Below are 16,005 nucleotides of genomic sequence, written 5' to 3' on the forward strand. Positions count from 1 at the left end.
CACAATGAGTGAACTAATTAAGTGCGTATAGTGCACTTTAAAAATGTACTAAAGTGTACTATATTTAATTAATGCTTTTTAAAAGCACCTATAGTCTAATCTTTATGACCAATACTCATTAATAAAAAATATGCTCATAGGGAAAGTCTTTTTCACGCCTCTGCTACATGGTAGGTGGGTGCACACAGACACATTTACATTCATTCCACTAAAGCTCAGTCCATGAGTAAAGCTCCCATGAGTGCAGTTCTAAAAGTTGTTCGGTGTGGTGTAGATAAACACACTGTTCCCTCGGACTGTGGAGTCTCGTGGAAATAAAACACAGGAAGGGCTGAGAGTCAGAGATAAAGAGTCCAAGAATCCCATCACACACAGTATAGCGAAGTGCAGGTCAGAGGTCATGTTCACTCAGGAGATCAGTGTCAGTGTACCTCTCTATCCTTCTTACTCATTTCCCAAAAAAAAGAAAGGCAGATACAACTATAGATACAATCAACAGAAGAATGAAATGAGTTATAGAATCACAAACAGACTGGTAGAACAGTCACTGACAGCACAACAGACAATAGAATGATAAAGACAGACAGATAGACAAATACATGGATAACAAAGGGTAACAAATGTAACATACAAATATAGTGTGATATGCAAAACACCCAGAGACAGACAGACGGATGGACAAATGGACAGACAAATGGAAAGGGAGAGAGACAGACGGATGGACAAATGGAAAGAAACAGATGGACAAATGGAAAGGGAGAGAGATGGACAAATGGAAAGGGAGAGAGACAGCTGGATGGACAAATGGAATGGGAGAGAGACAGGCAGATGGACAAATGGAAAGACAGACGGATGGACAAATGGAAAGACAGACGGATGGACAAATGGAAAAGGAGAGAGACAGACGGATGGACAAATGGAAAAGGAGAGAGACAGACAGATGGACAAATGGAAAGGGAGAGAGACAGACAGATGGACAAATGGAAAAGGAGAGAGACAGACAGATGGACAAATGGAAAGGGAGAGAGAGACAGATGGACAAATGGAAAGAAACAGATGGACAAATGGAAAGAAACAGATGGACAAATGGAAAGGGAGAGAGACAGACGGATGGACAAATGGAAAGGGAGAGAGACAGACAGATGGACAAATGGAAAGGGAGAGAGAGACAGATGGACAAATGGAAAGAAACAGATGGACAAATGGAAAGAAACAGATGGACAAATGGAAAGGGAGAGAGACAGCCGGATGGACAAATGGAAAGGGAGAGAGACAGACGGATGGACAAATGGAAAGGGAGAGAGACAGACGGATGGACAAATGGAAAGGGAGAGAGAGACAGATGGACAAATGGAAAGAAACAGATGGACAAATGGAAAGACAGACAGATGGACAAATGGAAAAGGAGACAGACGGATGGACAAATGGAAAGGGAGAGAGACAGATGGATGGACAAATGGAAAATGAGAGAGACAGACAGATGGACAAATGGAAAGGGAGAGAGAGACAGATGGACAAATGGAAAGAAACAGATGGACAAATGGAAAGAAACAGATGGACAAATGGAAAGGGAGAGAGACAGCCGGATGGACAAATGGAAAGGGAGAGAGACAGACGGATGGACAAATGGAAAGGGAGAGAGACAGACAGATGGACAAATGGAAAGACAGACAGATGGACAAATGGAAAAGGAGAGAGACAGACAGATGGACAAATGGAAAGACCAACGGATGGACAAATGGAAAGACAGACGGATGGACAAAGGGAAAGGGAGAGAGACAGCCGGATGGACAAATGGAAAGGGAGAGAGACAGACGGATGGACAAATGGAAAGGGAGAGAGACAGACAGATGGACAAATGGAAAGACAGACAGATGGACAAATGGAAAAGGAGAGAGACAGACAGATGGACAAATGGAAAGACCAACGGATGGACAAATGGAAAGGGAGAGAGACAGACGGATGGACAAATGGAAAGGGAGAGACAGACAGATGGACAAATGGAAAGACAGACGGATGGACAAATGGAAAGGGAGAGAGACAGACAGATGGACAAATGGAAAGGGAAAGAGACAGACGGATGGACAAATGGAAAGGGAAAGAGACAGACGGATGGACAAATGGAAAAGGAGAGAGATAGACGGATGGACAAATGGAAAGGGAGAGAGACAGACGGATGGACAAATGGAAAGGGAGAGAGAGACGGATGGACAAATGGAAAGACAGACGGATGGACAAATGGAAAGGGAGAGAGACAGACGGATGGACAAATGGAAAAGGAGAGAGACAGACGGATGGACAAATGGAAAGGGAGAGAGACAGACGGATGGACAAATGGAAAGACAGACGGATGGACAAATGGAAAGACAGACGGATGGACAAATGGAAAGACAGACAGATGGACAAATGGAAAGAAAGACAGATGGAGGGAAGGACAAATGGAAAGACAGAGAGGAAGGGACAGACAGACGAATAGATGGATAGATAAACAATGACAATGTAATACATAGACAGACAGACAGACGGATGGATGGATCACCTCTTTTCACACTGCTGTATTTGTGCTTGAGCTCAGTTAAACCCACGTGACGGTTCCGCTCGTGTCCAGCCCACTGCAGCTCCTCCGCTTCATCAATCCTCACAGCAAACTGCAGTCACAGAGACGACATTCATCATGTGTTTATTCAAGTCTTCACTCTTAACACCTCATTAATGCGTCTACAACAGGCGCTCTAATGAGCAGTTTTCAAGAAATCTAATCTATACTCTGTGTGTGTGTGTGTGTGTGTGTGTGTGTGTGTGTGTGTGTGTGTGTGTGTGAGAGAGAGTGTGAGAGAGAGAGAGAGAGAGACTACCACTGACAAGAATGCACACATTTCCTTGGACTGAGAAAAGCACAGAGAATCTGTTTAATCCAAATTCACTTAGTGTGGTAACGACAGAAACAATAACACTTTTGAATTAATTAAGTGTATTAATTAATATAAACCCATGCCTTGAATTACAGCCTACAAAACTGCCCAAGTTGCCATTATAGAAAATTAATCAGCACCTTCGAGTAATGAGAATGAAACCTCGCTTTCATTTATTAAACTCATCAGTGCAGTCATTAGAGGTTTGCTAAAATCTTCTGTCCCAAAGCACACCCAGTCCGGATCGGATATAAACCCAGTCCGGATCGGATATAAGCCCAGTCCCGATCGGATATAAGCCCAGTCCCGATCGGATATAAGCCCAGTCCCGATCGGATATAAGCCCAGTCCCGATCGGATATAAGCCCAGTCCCGATCGGATATAAGCCCAGTCCCGATCGGATATAAGCCCAGTCCCGATCGGATATAAACCCAGTCCCGATCGGATATAAACCCAGTCCCGATCGGATATAAGCCCAGTCCCGATCGGATATAAACCCAGTCCCGATCGGATATAAACCCAGTCCCGATCGGATATAAACCCAGTCCCGATCGGATATAAGCCCAGTCCCGATCGGATATAAGCCCAGTCCCGATCGGATATAAGCCCAGTCCCGATCGGATATAAACCCAGTCCCGATCGGATATAAGCCCAGTCCCGATCGGATATAAGCCCAGTCCCGATCGGATATAAACCCAGTCCCGATCGGATATAAGCCCAGTCCCGATCGGATATAAGCCCAGTCCCGATCGGATATAAGCCCAGTCCCGATCGGATATAAGCCCAGTCCCGATCGGATATAAACCCAGTCCCGATCGGATATAAGCCCAGTCCCGATCGGATATAAGCCCAGTCCCGATCGGATATAAACCCAGTCCCGATCGGATATAAGCCCAGTCCCGATCGGATATAAACCCAGTCCCGATCGGATATAAGCCCAGTCCCGATCGGATATAAACCCAGTCCCGATCGGATATAAACCCAGTCCCGATCGGATATAAACCCAGTCCCGATCGGATATAAGCCCAGTCCCGATCGGATATAAGCCCAGTCCCGATCGGATATAAACCCAGTCCCGATCGGATATAAACCCAGTCCCGATCGGATATAAACCCAGTCCCGATCGGATATAAACCCAGTCCCGATCGGATATAAACCCAGTCCCGATCGGATATAAACCCAGTCCCGATCGGATATAAACCCAGTCCCGATCGGATATAAACCCAGTCCCGATCGGATATAAACCCAGTCCCAATTGGATATAAACCCAGTCCCGATCGGATATAAACCCAGTCCCGATCGGATATAAACCCAGTCCCAATTGGATATAAACCCAGTCCCGATCGGATATAAACCCAGTCCCAATTGGATATAAACCCAGTCCCAATTGGATATAAACCCAGTCCCGATCGGATATAAACCCACACAAGTCCAAACACATTTGTTTCCTTTTTCAATCCAATCTGCAGAGGACTTCAGATCTTTTGATTTCTGCTCTGTGTGAATTCCCAGAACTAATATCAAAGCACTGGCATGGGGGGGGAACAGCTGCTACTTTGAAAATGAATTAAGCACTCAGCTCTCTCTCTCTCTCTCTCTCACACACACTACAGATGTTGAGATGGAAGGTGGAGTGTGTTGTACCCCAGTCTTATTAATCATACATACACATTCTCTCTCTCTCTCACACACACACACCCCTCATCCCCTCTCTGTTCTTTTACAGTACTCACTCTACTCTCTCTCCTCACTCACTCCATCCATCTTTTCTCTCTAGTAACTTTTCCCCATCCTCGCTCGTGCGCTCATTTTCCATTTCTCTCTCCCTCTTTGTATTCTTTACCCTTCTCTTTTTCCCCCATTATCCCTCAGTTTTCTGTCTCTGTTGCTGTCTGTTTATTGTCATGATAATAAGACACTAATGTTCTGAGCTTCACGTTCGCCCCGGGTGGTTCCGGACAGCAGCGTGTCATCCAGACGCATCTCTGAAGTGCCCGCTGTGACTCGGCCTTGTACCGACCTGTGTAAAGGGTTTGTATGAGAATAGTTTCACCACATGCCTTGAATTACTTCCACTCCTCTTTTTTCATCAGTCAAGATAAGTTTACACATGAAGCTGTGGTGGTGTGCTGATGATGATATTCTTTTCCTAGGAAAGTAAAAACAATGCATTCCCTCTCCGTTGTGCCATGCTCGTCCCTCTCACCTCCAGGGCGTGGTCGTAGAAATGGCAGGCCAGTTGCAGGAGTGAGCGCCGTTTCTCCAGGTGGCTCACCAACATTTTCCAGGCCTCGCTGAGAGACCGAGCCATGGCCTCGTACACGTCCTCCTCCCCCTCCTTCTCCTCCGCCGTCTTATCTGCCTCCTCCAGCAGTGCCCGCACACCTCCTTCATTTCTCTGCCACACAGTTTCACGCTTTGGTCAGTAAGCCGACTTTGATTACTCATATCGTTGCTCAATATGATGAAAGACCAACAACCAATTCAAGATGAATGAATGGAAAAATTAGCAGATAAACAAACGATTCCTGTGGTCTAAACGATCGTTTACTGTGTACTGCTGCTAAAGCATGATTTTAATGAAAGGCTCAATTTGCAGGATTGGATTTTAAAATTTGCCCCCACTGGATAAACACACAGTGCTGTTTCACATGTGAATCCAGAACTACTGAAAGAATTTCACAGTCGCTTTGGTGCATCCTAGGGACAAAGATGTAAAAATGGTATGTTTTTCTCCCCCATTACTGGTACAGTAGAATAAAACACTTGCGGACGTGCTGTTATCAGAAAATAATCACCGACAGGGTTGTGTGATGTGGTTTGATGCGACACAGAGTTACTCGACCACCATGAAGATGACTGTCTCATTACAGCACATCCTAAAGTCTTACACCACAGCAATTACAATTAATCAACACCTTTGGGGCCTGACTAATTTTCTATAGCGGCAGCACTGATAATGGTACAGCTGGAAATCTAAGCCTCGTACACATCCTCCGCACCCTCCTTCTCCCTGCTAGTTGCAAATCCTAGGTTTATACAACCCCGATTCCAAAAAAAGTTGGGACAAAGTACAAATTGTAAATAAAAACGGAATGCAATGATGTGGAAGTTTCAAAATTCCATATTTTATTCAGAATAGAACATAGATGACATATCAAAGGTTTAAACTGAGAAAATGTATCATTTAAAGAGAAAAATTAGGTGATTTTAAATTTCATGACAACAACACATCTCAAAAAAGTTGGGACAAGGCCATGTTTCCCACTGTGAGACATCCCCTTTTCTCTTTACAACAGTCTGTAAACGTCTGGGGACTGAGGAGACAAGTTGCTCAAGTTTAGGGATAGGAATGTTAACCCATTCTTGTCTAATGTAGGATTCTAGTTGCTCAACTGTCTTAGGTCTTTTTTGTCGTATCTTCCGTTTTATGATGCGCCAAATGTTTTCTATGGGTGAAAGATCTGGACTGCAGGCTGGCCAGTTCAGTACCCGGACCCTTCTTCTACGCAGCCATGATGCTGTAATTGATGCAGTATGTGGTTTGGCATTGTCATGTTGGAAAATGCAAGGTCTTCCCTGAAAGAGACGTCGTCTGGACGGGAGCATATGTTGCTCTAGAACCTGGATATACCTTTCAGCATTGATGGTGTCTTTCCAGATGTGTAAGCTGCCCATGCCACACGCACTAATGCAACCCCATACCATCAGAGATGCAGGCTTCTGAACTGAGCGCTGATAACAACTCGGGTCGTCCTTCTCCTCTTTAGTCCGAATGACACGGCGTCCCTGATTTCCATAAAGAACTTCACATTTTGATTCGTCTGACCACAGAACAGTTTTCCACTTTGCCACAGTCCATTTTAAATGAGCCTTGGCCCAGAGAAGACGTCTGCGCTTCTGGATCATGTTTAGATACGGCTTCGTCTTTGAACTATAGAGTTTTAGCTGGCAACGGCGGATGGCACGGTGAATTGTGTTCACAGATAATGTTCTCTGGAAATATTCCTGAGCCCATTTTGTGATTTCCAATACAGAAGCATGCCTGTATGTGATGCAGTGCCGTCTAAGGGCCCGAAGATCACGGGCACCCAGTATGGTTTTCCGGCCTTGACCCTTACGCACAGAGATTCTTCCAGATTCTCTGAATCTTTTGATGATATTATGCACTGTAGATGATGATATGTTCAAACTCTTTGCAATTTTACACTGTCGAACTCCTTTCTGATATTGCTCCACTATTTGTCGGCGCAGAATTAGGGGGATTGGTGATCCTCTACCCATCTTTACTTCTGAGAGCCGCTGCCACTCCAAGATGCTCTTTTTATACCCAGTCATGTTAATGACCTATTGCCAATTGACCTAATGAGTTGCAATTTGGTCCTCCAGCTGTTCCTTTTTTGTCCCTTTAACTTTTCCAGCCTCTTATTGCCCCTGTCCCAACTTTTTTGAGATGTGTTGCTGTCATGAAATTTCGAATGAGCCAATATTTGGCATGAAATTTCAAAATGTCTCACTTTCGACATTTGATATGTTGTCTATGTTCTATTGTGAATACAATATCAGTTTTTGAGATTTGTAAATTATTGCATTACATTTTTATTTACAATTTGTACTTTGTCCCAACTTTTTTGGAATCGGGGTTGTATTAATGTCACCGTTACATCCACCCAGGAGGTTATGCTTTGGGTGAGGTTTGTTTGTCTGTCTGTCTGTAAGCAAGACTGCGTAAAGCCTACCAACCTGATTTCCATGAAACTTGGTGGAATGGACGGACATCAAAATCCAAAATTTCATCAAAATCCGTTCACTACTTTTTGAGTTATGTTGGGAGCAGGCAAAAAAATTTCTGAATTCACACATCAATGCCATTTAGCAGATGCTCTTATCCAGAGCGACGTACAACATACCTGGAGCAGTAACGGGTTAGGTGCCTTGCTCAAGGGCATTTCAGCTATTCCTGCTGGTCCAGGGAATCCAACCGGCAACCTTTTGGTCCCAAAGCTCCTTCTCTAACCATAAGGCCATGGCTTTGATATGTTGCGAGATACAGCATTGACAGGAGTCTACGCTCAACAATGCCATATGTCTTAAAATCCAGTCGATGGCAGTAAAGTTCAGTCAGAACAAAACATAGCCAGTGTAGAAATACAGCGACTGTATCACAATCCACATTCGCGGGTGTCAGCACTCAGGGACGGTGATGATTTCAAAATGTGTTTTATGACTCGTTCAGACGTATAAAAACTCATTACAGTTGCTGATTTGCATATCATAAAGAGTTGATTATTTCTGGTCTTTGGTGAAGGTCTGTGCTCTGCGAGTGCTCTTCTAGTTTCTGATGTGACAGTCCAATCACAGGTACAGCAGACGTTTCACATAAACACTGATCTGGTGAAGTTTTCTGTGAGATATTGCTTATTTAACATTTATGGAAGGAATCTTCAATGTCAGTACTTTATATCGGATTAATTTATAGCGAGAGGAAAAAGAGAAGCTGATGAAGGGTTCGACTGTGTCTAACTGCTACAACATGAGTGTTAACAGGAACTAACTTGTTTAGTGGATGTTCCACAACGTTAAATAGAATTCAAGCAGATAAAAGTAGGATGTTGTTCTTTAATTAAGAAAAAAAAACACAAGTGTTGGAAAATTGCTGTGGTATAAAAGGAAAAAAACCACTTCAGTACATGCTGTTATTGGAAAAGAATCCACTCCTCTGTGGTAAAAGTGACTCCACTTTGGGCCGGGTTGCATCACACCAGCCTGTTACTGATTTTTTTTCTATAACAGCATATCCTAATTGATTTACTGCTTATGCAGGCTATTGTAAGTCTATTAATTGACAGTCACCGTTCTCCGAACCGGTTCATTTCATCCCATATTTACTGAGTACTGAGTCAGTCTGTAAGAATATTTAGCTGTGAACCTGCAGCACTGCTGCTGTTACTCTGTGAGCCAGTCATATTAACAAATATAATAAATACGTCACTCATATTCTTTATACGAGCTACAGCTGGGACATGGAGAACCAAAACTGAGACATACAGCGTTTTGCAAAAGTATTCATCCCCTTTAGTGTTTGTCCTGTTTTGTCGCATTACAAGCTGGAATTAAAATTTATTTTTGGAGGGTTAGCACCATTTGATTTACACAACATGCCAACCACTTTAAAGGGGAAAATTGTTGTTTTATTGTGACACAAACAATAATTAAGATGAAAAAACAGAAATCTGGAGTGTGCATAAGTATCCCCCCCTTCATATGAAACCCCTAAATAAGAGCTGCTCCAACCAATTCACTTCATAAGTCACATAATTAGTTGATTAAGATCCACCTGTGTGCAATCAAAGTGTCACATGACCTGTCACATGATGGCTGTATAAATCAACCTGTTCTGGAAGGACCCTGACTCTGCAACACTACTAAGCAAGCAACATGAAAACCAAGGAGCCTCCAAACAGGTCAAAGTTGTGGAGAAGTATAGATCAGGGTTGGGTTATAAAAAATATCCCAAACTTTGAATATCCCACGGAGCTCCATTAAATCCATTATAGCAAAATGGAAAGAATATGGCACCACTACAAACCTGAGAAGAGAAGGCCCCGCCCACCAAAACTCACAGACCAGGCAAGGAGGGCATTAATCAGAGATGCAACAAAGACACCAAAGATAACACTGAAGGAGCTGCGAAGATCCACAGTGGAGATGGGAGTATCTGTCCATAGGACCACTTTAAGCCATACACTCCACAGAGCGGGCGGGGCTTTATGGAAGAGTGGCCAGAAAAAAGCAATCACTTAAGAAAACCCATTTGGATTTTGCCCAACAGCATGTGACAGACTCCCCAAACACACAAAAGAAGATTCTCTGGTCAGATGAGAGTAAAATGGATCTTTTTGGCCATCATGGGAAACGCCATGTGTGGCACAAACCCAACACCCTGAGAACACCATTCCTACAGTGAAGCATGGTGGTGGCAGCATCATGCTGTGGGGATGTTTTACATCTGCAGGGACAGGAAAGCTGGTCAGGACTGAAGGAAAGATGGATGGCACTAAATACAGGGCAATTCTGGAGGAAAACCTGTTTGAGTCGGCCAGAGGTTTGAGACTGGGACGAAGGTTCACGTTCCAGCAGGACAATGACCCTAAACATACTGCTAAAGCTACACTGGAGTGGTTTAAAGGGAAACATTTAAATGTCTTGGAATGGCCTAATCAAAGCCCAGACCGCAATCCAATTGAGAATCTGTGGCATAACTTGAAGATTGCTGTACACCAACGCAACCCATCTAACTTGAAGGAGTTGGAGCAGTTTTGCCTTGAGGAATGGGCAAAAATTCCAGTGGCTAGATGTGCTAAGCTAATAGAGACATACGCCAAGAGACTTGCAGCTGGAATTGCAGCAAAAGGTGGCTCTACAAAGTATTGACTTTGGGGGGTGAATACCTATGAATAATAAAATAAAATAAATAATACTTATGCACACTCCGGATTTCTGTTTTTTTCATCTTAATTATTGTTTGTGTCACAAACAACAATTTTCCCCTTTAAAGTGGTCGGCATGTTGTGTAAATCAAATGGTGCTCACGCGCCAAAAATCCATTTTAATTCCAGCTTGTAATGCGACAAAACAGGACAAACACCAAGGGGGATGAATACTTTTGCAAGACACTGTATATGTGTCACTCATGAGGAAATCAATGAATTGTTTTGATAAATTTGGGGACTTTTTGTTTGTGAATGTGTTGATATAATAATCATGTTAGCTTGAAGATATGAAGTTTATCTTCTCATGTCGAAAAAATCACATTTTTCATATGAAATACATTGTGGATCTGAGGGACATATTTAAATAATGTTGTCTGGCTCTTTTTTCGTGGTCTATCAGTTATATTCCATTCAGTGAGCATGATACTGAACGAGTCGAAGAGGAGTAACTGAATGGAATATATCTGATATACCATGAAAAAAAGCCAGCCAATATTATTATTATTATTATTATTATTATTTACATTCCTTTCGGGTGTTCAACGCATTTTTCTCTTGCAAAATTCTCTCAAAATCTTCTGTATTTAATGAAGCAAACCTGGCGGCCATGTTTGTTTACAAATTGTCACAGTCGCTCGCTAGCGCGGAAGTTTTACATCTTGGACGTGTGACGTCATGTTGTCTTGACAACCATGCAATATCGTAAACCATATTCAGCGCTCGTTCTCCATTAGGTAGAGTGACGTAATACATGTAGGATAAGCAATATGCTAACAATATCGCATGCTGTCAAACCAAATGAATGATACCTGCTGGAAGGGAATAGAATACGTTTTTTTATTCCATGGAAAAAGTGTCCTGGATGGATAACGATTCCAGATATTTCACTCCGATGATGTCACTCCCAGTGTTTTCCCGCGGCTTGTCAAAATGGTGAACTGGTTCAAAATTAAAATTCTTTTGATTCATTTGCACATTTTTTGTGGATGTGTCCAAATAACAAAGAACGTTATACGGTCATGTGAAGATATGAAGTTTATCTTCTCGTGTTGAAAATATTTCACTCATTTGCTGCATTCACTCATGAAATATTCATTCACCACTCGAAGATCAACTTCATATCTTCATGCCATTGTGTAATATCCTCTATATCTCATCCTCATGTAATACACAATATATACCGTATGTTCAAACACTTTTCTGGCGACAAGCTTCAGAATTTTAAAAAGTTGTAGTCCGATTGTCTCTCTGTATGTCTGTGTAGACAAACTTCAGTTTGCCAGATTTTGGTGTGGAATGATATTTTTAAAACTATGAGCACACTGAGTGTTTTGGAGCGAGATGGTCACTGGACTGAAAACGGATCACAGAAGCCAATAAATAAGTTGATGGAGAGAAACGAGACCTTCGACAACCATCTATGGAAAAAGTATGTACGAGGCTGCTCATCTGCCATGTCATCAAAATGACCTCTTCCTGTAAAAGGGGTGGAGCTTGAATTGTACCAAACTCTACACCTTTCCCAAACAGGGCAAGGTTTTTTGCTTAAGTTAAAATGGTTACTATACCGAAACACAGAGGCAGAAACCCTAAATTAAATGAGATGGAACAGAAGGTAGAGTTCAAATTTACACATTTCGGCATCAGTAGAAGTGGAACTATAACACAACACCCTCAAACACTGTGAATCGAAGCTGAGGGAGTGGACTGAAACCAAATTTTCCGAGAGAAAGTCAGTCATTCTGGTTGCCCAAGATGGCCGCCACAGTATTGTCACAGCTTTCAGCTACACAGTGAAGGTTTGTTCATGTTTACAGACAACAGCAAGTCACACCGTGGGTTTGAAGCAAAGCGTGACAGGAACGATTTTCTGTCTGAGATAGACTTCTCTTGCATGTTACCCCAGTTATCCACATAGCACTGGTGTATATTTTTAGAAGCGCACAGTGCAACATGTCTTGACCTGAATGATGCACGGCATTTATGAGAACAAAGAATGTTGTTGCTGTTTTCCTTGCCGCTGCAACATGGTTACTGAAGTGTTATTTTATGTTATCCTCTTTGATCATAAGTTACTGGGACGTGTGGTCAGATTTTATCATCAAGAAACGTAATGGTGGAGATGCTTCACCTTCAGTTTGACCAGAAGCTGATCATGATCTTCCAGAAGTTTCTTGGTTTCTTCCTGATTGTTTCCGATCTCCAGGAGGTCTGGATGGGCTTCAGTTAGCTGCAGCTGGACCAGTTCTCCACACTGCAAGCAAACACACACAAATAGACACAGAGACGACAAACCAAGGCCGTGTTTGCATCTAGGTGAAACACTACACCTGCAGGTCAACTTCCTGTGAATGCCATGAACCGTAAACACTTCCCTACTCACAACACAATGCAACCTGCCCTTAGCAAAAAGTAGTATACTTAAAGTTCATTTTGTAAAGTATTCTGAAGTGTAAGTATATCAAGTGTACTACAGGCCATGTACTTCAAGTGTACTAGAAAGCATACTAATTTAATACTTCTTCGGACTAAATTGGAACATTTTAAGTTTATAAAAGTATACTTTCAAGTCCGTTTTAAGTTTACAAAAGTACACTTTCAAGTATACTCATTTATATACTATCAATGCACTTGGTATATCCCTATTGTGTACTTGAAGTATATCATAAGTACACTTATTTATGTACTGCCATTGTACTAGTTATATACTGTAAGTATATTCATTTATATACTATCAATGTACTTGGTATATCCTTATTGTGTACTTGAAGTATATCATAAGTACACTTATTTATGTACTGCCATTGTGCTAGTTATATACTGTAAGTATACAAGAGGGATATACCAAGTACATTTACAGTATAGATATAGTATAGATGAGAGTACTTAAAGAGTACTTTTGCTAACTTAAAAGTAACTTTGAAGTATACTTTTATAAACTTAAAATGTTCCAATTTAGTCCGAAGAAGTATTAAATTAGTATGCTTTCTAGTACACTTGAAGTACATGGCCTGTAGTACACTTGATATACTTATACTTCAGAATACTTTACAAAATGAACTTTAAGTATACTACTTTTTGCTAAGGGAAACCAGTATAAAAATGTCATATAGGCTTGCCATTGAAAAGTTGTGTGGGAAACTAAGTAACTGCTTTTGGTCTTACAACCGTTTTTTGGTTGATGGAGTTACGTACCACAGTAAAACCTATGACAGACTAAAGAAGAGATTCAACAGTGCCGCATACTTGAAAGATGGTACATTTTGTTGTATTATAGAATTGGTTGTTTTTAAACAAATATGTTCACATGAAATCTCTGCTTTTTGTCCATGTCGCAAACTATGTTGTGTTTTAGTTGACGTACTTAGTAAATCAGGCAGGCCTGTATGTAAAGATTCGCAAATAAATGTACAAAGTCATTTTGTATATGATGTTCAAAAAACTGAAACTGTTCATGCTGTCTCGCCTGACATGATCAAAACAAAATGTGTCCTTGTTGAAACAGCTGACACACTGTACATAACACCATTGCCAAACCCTTTTGAAAGGGACTAGTTAAATAAATAAAGTCAAGCCAAACTTTTTTCTGTTTTCCTGTTTTTGTGTATGAGGAAGTGTAAGGTACATGAAGATAATGCAATTCAGTACACATAATGACTAAGTGTTAATCTCCAGAATTATAATAAAACATTAAACAAGACATGCATGTTGCCGGTTGGGTTGGCTGGTAATGTTCATCATGTGCTGTTGAGTAAGGCTGCTGCAGAGGGGATGAAGGACTTTTTGTTTATAGTGGTACGTTGTAGCGCCAGCCTGATGGGAGCAGTTGGAAGGAGTGATGGAGGGGGTGCGAGGGGCCCTCTGATCAGGTTGGATTCCCTAATCACTTACCAGCTGTATAGCTCAGCTAATGTAATATAAATTATAAATATAATATATATAAAATATAATGTAATATAAATTATAAATATATACATATAGTATAAATATATAAATTAAACGTTGAGTCAGTTAATGAGTTGACCTTATTGTGCTCTTGAAGCAAGATATATGCTAAGCATTCCTATTTTGTGGCAAAAAGATTTACAAAGTATACTTAGGTCTAAGTATAAGTTTTAGTATTAAAGTAAAGTATAAGTCTTAGTATTGATATAGGTCTACTTATACTTTTTTATACTTGGTTCAGTATAAACCAAGTATACTTCCCTGTACTATGTTGTAAGTGCATCAAGAATTAGTTTATAAGAAGTAACCTTCAAGTACACTTCCTCGATTTTAGTATAAAATAAGTATACTTGTAGCACACTTGATTAAACTTCTTTTTGCTAAGGGTGTGTATCTACTGAAAGTAATTATGCATATTAAAAAAGAGTGGGGGATCTCGGTGTTTGTATTTGATATGATTTGACAATTTGTGTTCAAACTACCTGTACGTTACAGAGAGCTTAACACCACTGTAAAAAAAAAAAACACATCTGTCGATGGGTGTCAACAAAACGCCATGCTGAAGATGGTCAGGTGTGCCTTCAAGTTTTATTTCATATGTAAATGTTTTGTTTTTCAATAGATGATGCACCGAGTGTTCATTCACAGTGCTTTATTGGTTTAATCCATTTTGAGAGTCTTAATTTACAGTACCAGTCAAAAGTTTGTACACCCCTACTCATTCTTGTACAGGTTTTTCTGTATTTTGCATTTTCTACATTGTCGAACAATACTGAAGATATTAAAGCTACGACATAACATCTGGAACATGTATGGAATTATGCAGTAAACCAAAAAAAAAAAAAGTGTTCAACAAAATATGTTTGATATTTTAGATTCCTCAGCGTATCCAGCGTTTCCCTTGATGACTCTACACACTCATTCTCTTAACCAGCTTCATGAGGGAGTCACCTGGAATACTTTTCAATTAACAGCTGTGTCTCATCTAAAGGTCATTAGTGGACGAGTTTCTTGCCTTTTTAATGCGTTTGAGATCAAACAGTAAATAATAAATATACAGTAAATAGCCCGATTCTTGTGTCAAGAACGGCTCAGCTGAGTAAAGAGAAATGATATCCATCATTACTTTAAGACATGAAGTGACTTAATTCATAAAACTAAAGAAAAACCATTGAAATAGAAGGTGTCCAAACTTTTGACTGGTACTGTATATGTACAACCCCGATTCCAAAAAAGTTGGGACAAAGTACAAATTGCAACTAAAAACGGAATGCAATGATGTGGAAGTTTTAAAATTCCATATTTTATTCAGAATAGAACATAGATGACATATCAAATGTTTAAACTGAGAAAATGTATCATTTAAAGAGAAAAATTAGGTGATTTTAAATTTCATGACAACAACACATCTCAAAAAGTTGGGACAAGGCCATGTTTCCCACTGTGAGACATCCCCTTTTCTCTTTACAACAGTCTGTAAACGTCTGGGGACTGAGGAGACAAGTTGCTCAAGTTTAGGGAGAGGAATGTTAACCCATTCTTGTCTAATGTAGGATTCTAGTTGCTCAACTGTCTTAGGTCTTTTTTGTCGTATCTTCCGTTTTATGATGCGCCAAATGTTTTCTATGGGTGAAAGATCTGGACTGCAGGCTGG

At 40.9% G+C, this 16,005-nt stretch overlaps 1 protein-coding gene across 4 annotated transcripts in view; it reads right to left on the reverse strand.

Moving 5' to 3' along the window:
- Positions 1-16,005, reverse strand: part of ccdc141 (coiled-coil domain containing 141) — a 112,179-nt gene that overhangs the window by 82,161 nt on the left and 14,013 nt on the right. For 3 of the 4 annotated variants that reach the window (XM_060928945.1, XM_060928944.1, XM_060928943.1), the window contains exons 2-4: positions 12,538-12,660; positions 5,120-5,311; positions 2,540-2,648 (exon numbers count right to left, since the gene is read on the reverse strand). The exons of the other annotated variant lie outside the window; for it this stretch is intronic. In XM_060928945.1, coding sequence (XP_060784928.1) covers positions 2,540-2,648; positions 5,120-5,311; positions 12,538-12,660 — 424 coding nt within the window. The remainder of the gene's footprint in view (positions 1-2,539; positions 2,649-5,119; positions 5,312-12,537; positions 12,661-16,005) is intronic. 4 annotated transcript variants of the gene reach the window in all.

The sequence above is a fragment of the Neoarius graeffei genome, chromosome 9 (assembly GCF_027579695.1).
Source record: "Neoarius graeffei isolate fNeoGra1 chromosome 9, fNeoGra1.pri, whole genome shotgun sequence".
NCBI lineage: Eukaryota > Metazoa > Chordata > Actinopteri > Siluriformes > Ariidae > Neoarius > Neoarius graeffei.